Below are 16,231 nucleotides of genomic sequence, written 5' to 3'. Positions count from 1 at the left end.
GTTTTTTTTCTAAAAACTCTCTTGAATAAAAATATTATACTTTTAATTAGTTTTATTTTCTTATATTAGTTCAGATTTTTATTTATATCAGTAATAAATATATATAATATTTGTTTTGGGTTTTCTCTTGTTTATTATATTATTAATTCATTAATATAGTAATAAGAAATAGACCTTAATATATTAATAAAACATAGACATTAATACGGGGAAATGTGACGAAATGACATTCAAGATGTGACGAAATGACATTAAAGAGTTACTTAAATGTGCCGGTGATCTGCGCATAAATTTAATTGCGCAAATGAGTACTTCAAAATATTTTAACGAAATTATCCCGTCGCGTAACGCGAATGTCAGGATCGTCTTACGAAAGAAAAGTCTATGAAATTTTCAGAATGATCGTGCATTCGCGTGACGATCGTGTTATTCGCGTTACGCAACGGGTGTAATTTTACAAATTTTCCTTTCGCGTGACGATCATGCCCTTCACGTTATGCGACGGGTAATTTCGTCAGAATATTTTGAAAGAATCATTTGGGCAATTAAATTTATACGCTTGACACCCGCGCATTTACATTTAAGATTTTTTTAGGGTCATTTTTTCAAATTTCCCTATTAATACGAAGGGATGGCAATGGGATCATGGTCTCATTCCTAGTATATAATTTCACAAACAAGTTATACTATAATTTAAAAATAAAATAAAAAAAATGAATTTTTTAATATTAGTTTAAAACTCTTATAAAATAATAAAAATATTAGTGATATATAATTTATTGGGTTTATTAGTGTTTTAGGTAAAATTAAAATAAGATCTAGTAAAATATAAAAAAAATACAAATAATGTATATTATTGTCAGATCAGTCAAACTCAAAAAAACTTGCCCTTAATGGAGCAACTGATTATAATTGACCTCCATTGATAATACTAGTAAATCTATTAATGCTAATATGTCCATTTTTTATATAAAAAAAAAAGTTTTGAGATTTATCATACTTAATCTTTTAATCTCATTGCATTATTCAAATATACTATTAAACTAAACTATTATAAATGTCTAATTTTTTTAAGTATAATTATTTCTAAGTTATATTATTAATTATACTTTTTGATTTCAAAAACTTATTATAAACCTCTTTTTTTTTTTTTCTTTTTTTTTTTTTTGTATATAAAGTAAATAATAATAATTAATTATTATAAAGGAAATCGATGATAGTTGCATAAGAACTAGGGATGGCAACAGGTACCCTACCCGACGGATAGTGAAGTACCCATCCCCGAACCCGATTTTCATTTCACTACCCGACCCCGACCCCGAACCCGACGGGTATCTCTACTTCTATACCCATCCCCGATTCGTCGGGTACCCGATCCCCGACGGGTACTCCATTACCCGATTAAATTACTTATAAGATTATAAAGTTTGAAAAAAAAAAGAAACACAACTTTAATAAATAATTTTAACATTAGTTATATCAAAATATTAAAAATAAAAATAAAACCATTACTTACCTACCTCATAATTTTTATAAATCTTGAAGAAGATAAACTAGAGTGGAAAAAAAGTAGAATGAATATTAAAAAAAACTAGAGATTGAATATGAAGAATTATGAGAGAGAGTAATATTTTGTTATTAAAATAAAAATTGAAGTTATGTAGAGAAATATTATTTTGGGAATATAAAATAATTAAAGTTGGAGTGTAGTATTTATGACTATGGTTGGAGTGAAGGGTGGATAAGATCAAATTAAATGATGCATATTTATGATACATTTGCAATGATGAAGCATTTTTTAAAAGTTACACATTAAACTTTAATAAAAAAAAATCAATAATATTAATATAACCGGGTATCGGGTATCGGGTTTGGGTTTAGCACACTCCCCATCCCCGACCCCGTACCCGACCGGGTACCTTCTCTCTCTCCCCATGCCCGACCCCGAACCCGATTTAAAATACCCGAACCCGACTATCGAGTACCCACGAGTATCGGGCATACGGGTACCCATTGCCATCTCTAATAAGAACCCAGGGATGAAGACATTAGAAAAAAAGAACATAAACTCAAAAAAAACAAACAAAAACAAGCACTTCGTCTAACATATTATCATGCTCACAAATTCTAGAGAACTCTAGTGTCAATTAGTTCACCCGATTGACTACACCAATTTTTTTAAACGAATCTTATAAAACGTTGTAATAATAATTTTATAAATGATACGCATTGAACTACTACGATCGATAATACACAAAAAAAAAAAAATAATCGTGATTGTTATTTAAAAATATAGGATTATCATATTTACGTCTCAATCTAAATTTTTCAACAATTATCTATGAACTATAAATAAGGGCGATTTCACCTTCATATAACAATATTAATCAAGGCCTAATATATAACAATCTTAATCAAGGCCTTCATATAACAATCTTAATGCGTCAACGATTGAAAGTGAGTTGTCGTCGGTCACTTCAAGGGCACCCACAAAGCCTCATTCCGAACAATCAAGGCCGCCCTTTTCCGACAATGGAGCGAAAAGGGACTTAAAAAAGTCAAAGTCAACGACTTTGGCTATTTCTTCCTCACTTTTGGCACGGAGACTGAAGCCCAAGTCATTGCCGACTCAGATTTCACCTTCGTGTTCAGCTTATATTTCAAGTTTGCCAAATGGAATGAAGAAATGGACATCAATAGTAAACCGCCACAATCTGAACAAGTGTAGGTGAGACTAAAAAACATTTCACCGCACTTTTGTAATGCCAAAGCACTTGCCCACCTCACCAGACTCATTGGAAAGCCGCTAAAGCTCGATCCCAATTTTGATTCGTTTGAACGAGTCACGTTTGCTCGTGTTTGCATTCAACGAGTACAAAACCGGAAAAAATTGAGTTAAGATGCCGAAATGGAAACATGGCTGTCATTGAGGTCATGTACGAGCAACCAAAAAAAGAGGACGGAGAAAAGCAAAAGAATCCCGTGGCCACCCCCGAACAAGAGAATCTCAAGGTGGTTAAGAAATCCTATATTAAAATTCTCAAAACAAATGAAAACCACAACGAACACGTGAACAAGAACCAAACTGATTCCGATCCCACCGAGCTTGAAACCGAGGCCCTCTTCCCACTAATTAGGTTCGAAAAGCCCGACGTTGACATGGATGATAGCGAAGCCAAAACATCTCAAAACCATGAGCTCCGAAACCAAAGAAAGTCGCAACGTTGTTAAAGAAACCATCTTAAGGGAAATAACTCGTATACTTAACTCTAAACTCAAGCCCAAAAGAAAAAAGTGACAAGAGAAGCTAGCGAAGACGAAGAAACCGGAACTCTATCCGGAAATATATCCCAAAAAGACATAAGGGTGACAAGAAAGAAAGAACAAGGGCAAAGACAAGAGAGACGAGTCCGAGAAATCAACCCCTATCGTCTTGTTTTAGTTGATTGATTATTAGTTTCATTCCTTATTCACTTTTGCACTATGATTTTATGTCCGTGTGCGTTTCTTAGGCTAATTGTGGATTTCTTATAGCCATCGTGTGTTGACTTTGAGCAAATTATTGTAAGCTCAATTTCAGCTTTTGTACTTTTTTACCCTTTTCGGGTCTTTTTAATCATAAGCCATTTCTCAAAAAAAAAATAAAAAAAATCCTAATCAATTTATTATAAACACAAAAGACACCTAATTTGACTTGGAATGTATCTTCCAAATATAGAGCTTTGACATTAAAAACATAAACAAAATGATACATGTACACGAATAAGTGGCGATAAATCTTTAGACAAAACCCTTATACAACTAAATGGCATCATAAAAACTATAAAGAGTTTCCTACAAATAGTATCTTCTCCGAGTGCAACGGGCCGCGCTGGCTATGCGAAAGCTTGCTTTCCCATCGCATCCTCTCCGTTATTCTTCGTATCTTTACAATCATATCGACGTGATCTCTTATTACAATGGCTCCTTCAGGTCGAAGCATCCTATACATCTCAAAAAGGATGTCACTAATGTCACACCTACATAAACAAACACCACATATTCTCAATGTGAAGGCCTTGTTTAATTACAATACTGATAATGAAATCGAGTTACGTACTTATTCAAGTACATGGAGAATATATTGTCCGCATGTATCAAATCATACGTTCTTGGGTAAGTCGAGAAAGGCTCACACCTACAATAAACACAATTAATCGAATCATAACTAAAGAGAACTTACCATGAGTTTTTTTCTTTATATTATTATTACCATTACCAGTTCATATAGGTTCCGATAAAACCACGTTCATAAATAGCACCAAGCGTGTTGTTTCCTGTATCGTGAGGAACCACATTCATAACCCAAACTGGGTATTTCGATAGAGCAGCAGCGAAACCACCCATGCCAGCGTTCATGTCCATGATATTTCTATATTTGCCTGTAAATAGAGACTGGATGACAATACCATAATAAGAAACTCTGTTTCTCCATTCTCGATTGTACTCGTAGAAAGCTTCTTTGGTCATTCCGGTTTCCACAGCTCTGTGAGGAAACACGTTTGATCTTTTAGGCCATTTCTCGAGCACACCTCCAGATGTGTCTTTTATGCCTGTCACTTGCTGGAGAGGAGTTATGCATGGTTCCATCTTCCTGTACCTGTTAGAAGGATCAAAATCAACCCTTTTAAGAGAACAGAAAGAACAGAATAAACATTTCATACCAAGCGGAATCAGGATCAGATTGAGAACAGAAGTCGAGAGATTTCCATGTCTTCAATTTTTTAGAACAATGGATATGATTTTTAGGTTTCTGCCATACTGCAATAGTTCCTGTCTCTTTTACCTTTCTCCAACACAATCTTCTAGCTATATCTTCCAATCTATTCTGTTCATTCTCAAGATCCTCTCTAGTTCTATTCCATCCTTTATAAGAAACCCTCCAATTTATAGGTGGACCTGATAATACCCAATATCCCCCTGGCCTTAGGACTCTGTCAATTTCCAGCAAATATAGTCCATCTACCAATAACCAAATACAACATAAACAGACATCAATGGTTATTGAGTTATGATCATAAGAATTTTGATCAAGTACTTACCACGGTCTGTCCATGGAACAAGACATCTTGAACAATGAGACATGTCGAATGATCTCGAAGGAAATGGCAGCCTATGAACACCGAGAATCCCGAGTATGGCTGGAACTCCTCGTTCAAGCGCAAACTGTACTTGAGCTTCGTGTATGTCTCTTGGCGCGACAGACATTGTTAGAATGTTGTAATCCATTAGATGGGCTCCAAAGCTTGCAACCTTAATAAGAAATTGTTCAAACAATCACACAATGTCGAAAATATGATCAAAAACTAAGGTTTAAGGAGAGAATTAACTAACTAACTAACCCCACACCCAATGTCAAGAACAGTCCTTATGAGGCCATTCTTCAATGGCACAATACGATTGATATCATCGACGTATCCTTTAACTCCTTCGACAAAAGATGTTCCTCCACCGGGGAAAAGAAGACGGTCTCCTTTCAATTGAACCCAATTTTGCTGCTTCTTTAACTCAGTTAAGCTTGGAAAAGGGACATTGTTAAACCAAGCATAGTCTCTGCTCTTAGGCCATGGAAAAGGCTTTCTATAGCCCTTTGGAGATGGAATTAAACATCTTAAGGTCTCGGATTTATCTGGGCAGTGTCTTTCCCTATGGAAGAAATACTTTGCACTGTAGATAAATTGGTTTGCTCTATATGGGTCTTGACAAGGGCAGTAATCTGTGAAGTTATCAGGGCAGAAAGGGAAAAACTGGGTTTGTTCTGGGGATTGATCTTCTGGTAAAGGTAAGAAGTGATGAGGTTCGAATTCGAGGGTTGGGATTTGGAGGTTTGTGAGGTTTTTGATGTGGAAACAAGATGATGGGTCTTGAATGAAAGAGGAAGAAGAGAGATTTTGTGAACCGAAAATGTAAGAAAGAAAGCAGAGGATAGATAGGAGTATGATCTCAATGAATGGTCTCATGAGAGGATTCCGACCACCTGAAAGTGTCGGTGCCGGCGCCGGTGGTGTTACCATTATTGGATGCAGCCATTCCCACTTTGCCTGCCCATTAGCTAGTTCAATTTGCAGAATTCCGAAAATCCTTTTACCGAAATCGAAGGATTAGGCTCAACAGGTCATATTCATTTTTTCAAAATCTATCTTCAATTATTTCATTCTCATGATACAAACATGTAGGGTCGGAGGAGTGGGTTGATTCTTGTGAAGTGATGGCAAATTCCCGTTTCTACAGTTTATTTATGACTCATTTTTCTATTCAATTAAATATTTATATTTATGTATTTTTCATTTATTTTTAATATTTTAATATATAATTATTTCTAGAGAATCTAAATATGTTTTAAATAGTTAATAATATTTATTATTTAATTTATAATTTTATATAAGTATATATATATATATATTAATATTATGGAGTTATTATTATTATTAAATAAAAATAATAATTAATGTTATTATTTAAAAAAAATAATTATATTATTTTAAAATGTATATTTTTAAATTAAAATGTTAAAATAAAATAGAAAATAAAATAAAAATGTTTGATAAAAATAAATTCAAAAACAAAATATACTTTAATTAAAAATATAAAATAAATTTAAACTAAGATTTAAATATAAAGATGAAAGATAATGATAAAAGTACTTCTTGTCCTATTTTTATTTTTTTACGTAATTTATGTGTTTGTAAAAAAGTATTATTAAATAATATAAATATAGTTAAGATGATGTATACTTATATTATTTCAAATATTGAGTAGACATTCAAATTTTACGAATTAAGGTGTATAATTAAATTTTGAGCTTATTTAAATAAAATAAACAAATTAAATGAGTCTTCAATTATGTTTTATCTATTTTATTGAAGTGTATGTGGATTTGATTTTGCAAGTTAAAAAAATATAAAGATAGGTCAAATTAACTTTATCTATATTTTTAGGAGGTCTTCTAATTTTTTCTTCTTTTTCTCCCGCCATGGAACTTTCATGATTCTACAAGAACTAGCATAGAAGTAGAGTTGATTTTTCAGCCCGACAATTCAATGGATATTTCAGATCAATGAACTAATATGTAATTATACTTTATAGCTGAATGTTTTCAATCTCGATTTAAGAATGTCTTATTTGAGATATCATTATTTATTTAATTTTTCTTTTGAGAACGATGTGTTTCGTTTTATCTTCAGAGTACGACTAATCTCGGTGAGTTAAGCACATAGTCCGTAAATACACTTAATCAATTAATTAGGCGAGCATAATTTGTCGTCTGATGACGACGGGCTAAGATTCAAAATCTCTATGAGGCCTCAACGAGTATTTCAAATCAATGAATTAATATGAGATCATACTTTATAGCGGAATGTTTTCAATCTCGAGATTTAAGAACGTCTCATTTGAGATATCATTATTCATCTATTTTTCTTTTAGAATGATGGGTTACATTTCTCCTTCAATGTACGATTAATTCACGCGGGTTAAACATATATCCCGTAAACACACTTAATCAATTAATCAGACGGACATAATTTGTCGTCTGACGGCTCAAACCCAAAACTCTATGAGACTAGGGATATCCAAATCTTTTTACCGACTAGAAGAGATGATATTCATCTCATTTATGATATGCATGTTGTTGAATTATTTTGATTTTAGAATTTGATTATTAGCTCTATTCTGTGTTATTTCACTTCTAAAATAAAATTTATCCTGTTTTGTTAATATGGGACTTCTAAACTACTGATCATGCGGAATCGTATCTTAGACATCATGCCGAAATAATTTGTAGTAGGTAAACATCTTTTAATTTGAGATTTGGTTATATATATATAAAAAAAAATAAAATGTACGATGGATGGAGGAGTGATGATAATGGGCCACGGCTGATACATGGAGTAATAATGAACATGCGTAATAATGAGTAAGTGGGGGTGACGTGAGTTTTAAAGAGATATAAATAATGAAATTCATATATAATAGATAATAAGAATTCAGCATACAATATATTATATAAAAATAATATATATATATATATATATATATATTTAGAGGAATAATAGGCCACCGTGAATGAAAAAATGAAAAAAAGAAAAAGAAAATTAAGGTGGGGAAAGAGAAAAAAAAAATATATACGATGTTTATTTTGTTCGTTTGGATAAAATTATAGTTATATCAAATCATAGCATTTTTTTTATCGACAAGAGCTCAAAATATAGACTTTAGATTTATCTCTCAGTGAGAAACCCAAATCGAAGTAGACGACTACTGTGAATACGATGAACGCAAAAAATACCACCGTGAAGAAAACTAGTGCGAACAAGACGATGGCGAATAAGACATTAACATGTATTATTTTTAAACTAAACTGTAATGCTATTTTTTAACTTAAACTGTAATGTCTAAATTTTAACGTTATTTTTTAAACTGAAGTGTAATATCTGATCAGTTAAACTGTATTGTCATTTTTAAAGTGAAGTGTAATGTCTAAATTTTAACGTTATTTTAAAAATTGAAATGTAATGTCTGATAAACTAAACTGTATTGTCTAAATTCTAAACTGTAATATTATTTTTTAAACTAAAGTATAATGTCTGATAAACTGAGATGAAATAAATAGTACATAGAATGGTCATGTTCGGAAAAAATATTCTCAAACATGGTCATGTTCGGGACCATTTCTTTTTGAACATTACCATGTTTAGAAAAAAAATATTTTTTTTCCGAACATGGTGATGTTCGGGAAGATTTTAAGTAGTCTATGAAACAATCAACGTATGAATAATAATCATATGAATAATCAACATATGAATAATCAACATATAAATAACATGGTTGGAGCCTTATCCAAAAACAATTAATCTATGAATGACAGGAAGAAATTGTGGTCATGTTTGGGACCATTTCTTCCCGAATATGACCATGTTCGGGACCATTTATTCATGTTCGGGAAGATTTTAAGTAGCACATGAAACAATCAACCTATGAATACATCATATGAATAATCAACCTACGAATAACATGGTTGCAGCCTTATCCCAAAAATAATCAACCTATAAATAACAGACAAAAACCGTTCATGCAAAGCAAGAGCATTAAGATTTGTCATGTTTCTTCTATAACTACTATTGATATTTTTCTAAATTCATCCATAATAGTTTCTAAAAACTTATAAACACTTCGATTACCAAGAGACTTATCTGAATTGCGAAATAAACGAATAAAAACCCAAATATATTATGATGTTAGTGTTTTAGTTGTTCGCTAACATTGTTATTCGTCATTGATTTTAAGGCTTAGCATTTTCGAAGCTCGAAAGAAAGAATAAATCGTCGAAGTCCGAAGTCGCGGAAAAAAGAAGAAGAAATCGCTAAAATCTGAAGTCGCGTAAGGAAAAAGAAGAAAGCCGAAGTCGCGAAGGAAGGAAGACGAAATGTTCGAAACCCATAAATCGAAAATGGAGAGAATGAGAAAGAGATATAATGTAAAAAAAAATTAAAAATAAATTCTTATTATTTTCTCATCGACCTTGGATTTTTTTTTCAAGGTGGCTGCTAGGTGGGGCGCCCTTGAGGATTTGCTGTCCAACATCGCTCTTCTTATCTTTTTTATATATTTATAATATATTTAACTCTAATCTCAAAATAAAATAATATTTTATTATTAAATTATAAATTCTAATATAAATATTTGTAATTGTAATTGGTAGGTATGTCTAAATTTAATTCAAACTCTTTTTATATATTATGATTGAACTTAAATGTATGTTTTAAAAAATATTATACAAAAAACTAGATATATGTTTAAGTTAGAGAATTATTTAAATGCATATCCTGTCATAAGATTAAATAAATAAAGTATAAAATAATAGTTTTTAAATGTCCAAATATTTATTAAATTAGATACCGTAATGTGACGGGCACATAAAACATAACGCTGTTGTTATTTCTCATATATAACCAAGCACTAAATAAAAAAACATAATTTTTAAAATGCGTTTAAACACGGAAAAAAAATCTTCTCTAATTTCTCGAGAAGTAAATTATGTAGGGACACTAAAAAGTAAAAAATACTATAAATCGAAGTTTTTAAATGCACTTTAGTTAAGCATATCATCTTGATTTCTCGTCTCACTCGAGACTCTCGAGAGAAATGTGACTTATGAGGTGTGACCCAGGGACGGACCCTAGAATCGAAAATGAGGTGGGTTTGAAAAAAAATTATAGTGGACTTAAATAAATAATGATAAAATTTTAAATAAAATAAGTGAAAAAAGGTAAAAATAAAAAAATAAAAAATAAGGAATAATGTCAACTTTTTACTTATAAAAAAAATTGAAGTGGACTTCCGCCCGCCAAACCACCCACCCGAGTCCCTACCTAAATCCATCCTTACAATACAACATTATTTGTAACTAATTAGATGGAGAGAGACGAAGATTTTGGACAAAATTACAAAATTATTTGTTATCATCCTTACAATACAACATTATTTGTAACTAATTAGATGGAGAGAGACGAAGATTTTGGACAAAATTACAAAATTATTTGTTATCATATTTAATTAGTTGTTATTCTGTTGCTATCCTGTTTGATTTTTCAAGATCATTTGTTTGAAAAAGTATCAAAATTTATTTAATAGGTTAGAAAATAGGAGGTGAATTTACCCTTTGTTTATAAAATAATGGGCTCTGAATACATTTCTAATTATATTAGGTATGAACGGGATAATTGGATATTGATTTTTAATTTATATATTTGGTTGAGGTGTATATTAATTTTATATTTAGAATATTGTTTATATTTTATATTTATTTAAATAAAAATATAATATTTAATTATAATTTAATGATGTATATTTTTTTATTTTATGATTAATTTTACTTTAATTTATAATATTAAAATTCTAATTTGTAATTAATTTGGTGTTTATATCTATTATCATATATTTGATGGTATGATCATTGATATACATATTTTGATACTATTATTTTTTTTTTGAATTAATATATATATATATATATATATATAATTTAGGGATAATTAAAATAATAAAGTTAAATGAGTCTTGGTTTCTAGCTAATTATGATTTAAATGTTTTCAAATTGAGCCATCATTATTATTATTATTATTATTATTATTATTATTAAGACTGAGATCCACATATTATATACAATTAATTTTAAAAATATTTAATTCATAATAAATAAAATAAAAATCAATCAAAATAAGAAAATGTCAAGTCATAAATTAAATAATATTTAAATTATGACTAAGGCAATATTTTAAATAATAAAATTTATTTTGACAATTAAAATTTGATAAATTATAATACTTTTAAGTAAATTATAAGACCAATTCGACAAAAGAAAATAAAAAATAAAAAAACTTCAAATCAAACAAACCTTATTAACAACCCCACCCTCATCTCCTTAAGGTGTATTTGGTGCAAGCCCTATTTGAATTGAATACAGTTTTCTAAAATATTACACAGTTGAACATGCAACTTTATTATGTATTATTAAATAATATAAGTATACCAAAAATTGAAGTATATTTATAAATATACCTTAAATTTATAAATATTTTAAAACAATTCACTATTTTTATAAATAAATATATAAAATATAATAGATATTTAATATATAAATATATATAAAAACATGAAAAGTAACATAATAATCTAAACATATTTTTTAAATAGTTAATAATTTTAATTATTTTAATTTATAATGTTATTTTAAGTGTGTACTTTTTTAATGTTGTTATTATTATTAAATAAAAATAATTATTAATATTATTGTTTAATAAAAAAAATTATACTATTTAAAAAATATATATTATTAAATTAAAATGTTAAAAATAAAATAGAAAATAAAAATAAAAAATTATAAAATAAATTCAAAAGTTCAAAAACAAAATATATTTAAATTACAAAGAGTCAAAGATAAAATACACATAATTCAAGTCTTAATTATTGATAAATTATATATTTATTTTTTTAGTACAAATTATGCATTTGAAAGAGTAATTTAATAATAAAGTTAAATATTTAACTGTTATAAGTTGATTTGAATTTTCTTTTATTTAATAGTTTAGTTTGATCAGTTAGAAAATAATGGGTAAAATCATTCCTCTAAAGTTATTATTAAATAATATAAGTATACCTAAAATTTGTTTAAAAAATAATAAATATATATTGGTTTAATAGGGAAATTTGATGAAATGGCCCCCATAACAGGGGAAATTCCAAAAAGGGCCCCCGCCTACTAAAGTTGGTAAAAAGGGCCATTTTACCCTGCGAAATGTCGGAAATACCCCTTCGGCGCCATTTCTTACGCTCAAAGACGCGAATTACCAATCACGCGATTTAATCTAAATCGCGTGAGTTCATCACCGCGATTTAGATGAAACGCGTGATTGGTAATTCGCGTTTTTAAATGTACGTGAATTACCAGCCACGCGTTTCTTCTAAATCGCGGTGATGAACTCACGCGATTCAGATTAAATCGCGTGATTGGTAATTCGCGTCTTTAGTCGTATATATAATTTTTCGGCCCTAATTTTAAACAAAACCACCCCGATTCTCCCTCCCACTCCGACTTCCAAAACCACGTCTTCTCAACTGCCGACTTCCTTCAACATCGATCAAGATCATCGTTCACTCAACATCGTTCCTCGTTCAACGTCATCGACTTTCCACTCTATTCGACATCATCGTCTTTTTCCGCCGTCTATTCGACATATTCCGGTAAGTTTAGGGCTTTCAGTGTTAGGGTTTAGGGTTTAGAAGTGTATTATGCCGTCTATATTGATTTATATTGATGTATTTTGGGTTTAGGGTTTGGTTCTCGTTTCGTTGATGTGTGTAAATGCTTTTAGTGTGTATATGACGAGTATTGTATGAATGTTCTTATTCTGCATGCATGCATTTCACGCTTATTCATTCATTTCTCGTTTAAGAAATGACATTTCCGTGTTTGTGAAGAAATGGTATTTCTGTGTTTTCTTTGACTGTGTAGGCTTAGGGTTTATCTGTTTTGTTGTTTTACTGCTTCATTTTCGTCTGTTCTTATTCTGCTTTACTGCTTTACGTTTAATAGAATGCCAATGAGACAGGATGGGTTGTTGATCTAAGAAATGACACATCATATGCTTAATGTCTTTAGAACTGTCCATTACTGCACCTTAATGTATTACTGCACCTTTACTGCACCTTAATCTATTAAGAAATTTGCAAGCATTTCTCAATGGTTAATTCGATTTGCTTATTCCCATCTTCTTCCTTGTTTTGTAGATGGAGTCCACTACAATACCCGAGTTTGCTGGGAGGGTATCCTGGAAAACCAATATGGGAAATATTGCTGCCAAGTTTGCCAAGATGAATCTAACTGAAAGGGTAGAGGAAACCCAATTCAGATTCTTATTCAAAGGGCACCCGTTACTGCGTTTCTCAGGAATGATTATACACCACATGCTCCTCAGGAAGTCCAGCTCAAATTCTATGGAGATGAAGTTCCTTGTGAATGGAGAAGAGCTGTGCTTCGGGATGAGGGAGTTTGCATTGGTTACAGGTCTCAATTTTGGGAGATTCCCTACTGAGCAAACAATTTTCAACCAGGTTGAAGAATCTCCAACTTTGGTTCTTAAATATTTTAAACGTATTCCACTTATTAGAATAGGAGACCTTCATTCAAAATTCTTGTCCTGCTCTGATAGGGAAGATGCATGGAAATTGGGGCTGGTATACCTTGTTTCCCATTATCTCTTTGCCCTTGACCCGAGGAGGATAATAAATATGAAACTCTTCAGCATGGTCGATGACATCGACACATTCCTCAATTTTCCATGGGGAAAGGTGGCCTTTAGAGCAACCATGAAGGGTTTGACCAGAGACCTTGATCGCTACAGGAAGCTGTATCTGCAGAAGAAGGATGCCGCCTCGGGGAAGAAGAACAAAGACAAAGACAAAGATGTTGATGTTTCTTATACCGTATATGGGTTCGCACTAGCCTTACAAGTGTGGACTTATGAGGTGATCCAAACGTTTGTCCCCAATCTTGCAATTAAAACGACGCTTCAAACTGAAGAGCCTGTCTGCCCAAGAATAATATTGTACAAATCAAAGAGGAAGAGCACTGCCTCTGATCTTCACACTGCCCTGCAAGGCACTATTGTTAAGAAAATGGAATTGTCTGAAGAAGAGAAGATCTTATATGCTGGGGATGACTTTGAAGATATGGGAGGTAATGTTTATGATGTCTTTTTTGATCTTGACTGCAGAAAGAGGAAATTTGGAGATATTGACGATGGAGTTCCTCATAAAAAAACTGTCATGAGGAAGAAAAGACAAATTACTCCAGCCAAAGCCAAACCTTCCACAAGAAGAAGAACCCGCAACCCTACCCCCAGCACCAGCACCAGCACCAGCAGCTCTTATTCTGTCGAGAGCGCCACGAGTAGAAAAGACGAAGAAGAAGAAGAAGACGAAGACGAAGAATCCTCTCCCCCAACTCCAACAGCAACAACTCCCCACGATAGATGTAGATTGGATCAACTTTCGAAGGAGCTAAATGAATTCAAAACTGTAATGAGAAACGAAATGACTCTCTTCAAAACTGAAATGAGAAATGAAATAAGTCTCATCAAAACCGAAATGAGAGATGACATAATTCTCATTAAACGGATGTTAAAGCAACTACAGCAAGGGGAGAAAAAGAAGGAGAATGAAGAAGAAAAGGACGAGGGGGATTTTGAGGTGAACACTGAGGACAATGATGTGGTGATTTTGGAGAAAGACAATGCTGTGCTTGTGGAGGAGAATGAAGTTGAGGTATGTATTTCTTGTATTTCCTTGAATTTGGATAATTGGTGCATTTCTTGCATTTCGACTAATTGAAGGCTTTTCTGTTTATTGTAGGATGGACAAGAGGAAGACAATGATGTGCTGATTTTGGAGAAAGACAATGTTGGGCTTGTGGAGGATAATGAAGTTGAGGTATGTATTTCTTGCATTTCCTTGCATTTGTATAATTGGTGCATTTCTTGCATTTCGACTTATTGAAGGCTTTTCTGTTTATTGTAGGATGGACAGGAGGAAGACAATGTTGGGCTTGTGGAGAAAAATAATGTTGAGGAGGACAATGAAAATGAAGAGAAGACAGTTGAAGATGGTGTTAAAAATACTGAGGTATGCATTTCTTGCATTTGGTGCAATTCGCGCACTTTTCCTAATTCTTGCATTTGGACTAATTGAAGGGCTTTTCTGTTTATTGTAGGATGGACAGGAAAAAGACATTGTTGGGCTCTTGGAGAAAACCCCTGTTGGGGAGGACAATGAAAATGAAGAGCAGACAGTTGAAGATGGGCAAAAAAATTTCGAGGTATGCATTTCTTGCATTTGGTGCAATTCGCGCACTTTTCCTATTTCTTGCATTTGGACTAATTGAAGTGCTTTTCTGGTTTTTGTAGGATGGGCTTTTGATGGAGATGGAGAAGACAGTTGAAGATGGGCAAAAAAATTTCGAGGTATGCATTTCTTGCATTTGGTGCAATTCGCGCACTTTTCCTATTTCTTGCATTTGGACTAATTGAAGTGCTTTTCTGGTTTTTGTAGGATGGGCTTTTGATGGAGATGGAGAAGACAGTTGAAGATGGGGAAAAAAATTTCGAGGTATGCATTTCTTGCATTTGGTGCAATTCGCGCACTTTGCCTATTTCTTGTTTTTGGACTAATTGAAGGGCTTTTCTGGTTTTTGTAGGAAATGGAGAATGTTGGGAATTTGGAAATGGAGAAGACAGTTGAAGATGGGGAACACAATACTGAGGTATGCATTTCATGCATTTGGTGCAATTCGCGCACTTTGCACATTTCTTGCTTTTGGACTAATTGAAGTGCTTTTCTGGTTTTTGTAGGATGGGCTTTTGTTGGAAATGGAGAAGACAGTTCAAGATGGGGAACACAATACTGAGGTATGCATTTCTTGCATTTGGTGCAATTCGCGCACTTTGCCTATTTCTTGCATTTGGACTAATTGAAGTGCTTTTCTGGTTTTTGTAGGAAATGGAGAATGTTGGGAATTTGGAGGAGAAGGTGGAGGAGCAGGTGGAGAAGCAGGTGGAGAAGCAGGTGGAAGATAATGAAGATGATGTTGAAGAGAAGGTTGAAGAAAAGGTGGAAGAGGAGGTGGAAGAGGAGGTGG

At 32.2% G+C, this 16,231-nt stretch overlaps 1 protein-coding gene across 1 annotated transcript; it reads right to left on the bottom strand.

Annotated features, from left to right (window-relative positions):
* Positions 1 to 3,644: 3,644 nt before the first annotated feature.
* LOC124934433 (probable methyltransferase PMT19) lies at positions 3,645 to 6,142 on the bottom strand. The gene is made up of 6 exons (XM_047474964.1): positions 5,382 to 6,142; positions 5,082 to 5,292; positions 4,704 to 5,001; positions 4,259 to 4,639; positions 4,100 to 4,177; positions 3,645 to 4,019 (listed from the first exon to the last, which is right to left on the bottom strand). The coding sequence occupies exons 1-6, from the start codon at positions 6,051 to 6,053 to the stop codon at positions 3,821 to 3,823; spliced, it is 1,839 nt and encodes a 612-aa protein (XP_047330920.1). The 5' UTR covers positions 6,054 to 6,142; the 3' UTR covers positions 3,645 to 3,820.
* Positions 6,143 to 16,231: the final 10,089 nt, after the last annotated feature.

This window comes from Impatiens glandulifera, chromosome 4, assembly GCF_907164915.1.
Source record: "Impatiens glandulifera chromosome 4, dImpGla2.1, whole genome shotgun sequence".
Taxonomy (NCBI): domain Eukaryota; kingdom Viridiplantae; phylum Streptophyta; class Magnoliopsida; order Ericales; family Balsaminaceae; genus Impatiens; species Impatiens glandulifera.
The sequence above is the reverse complement of the archived record's forward strand: the minus strand, read 5'-3'. Positions and strand labels throughout refer to the sequence as shown.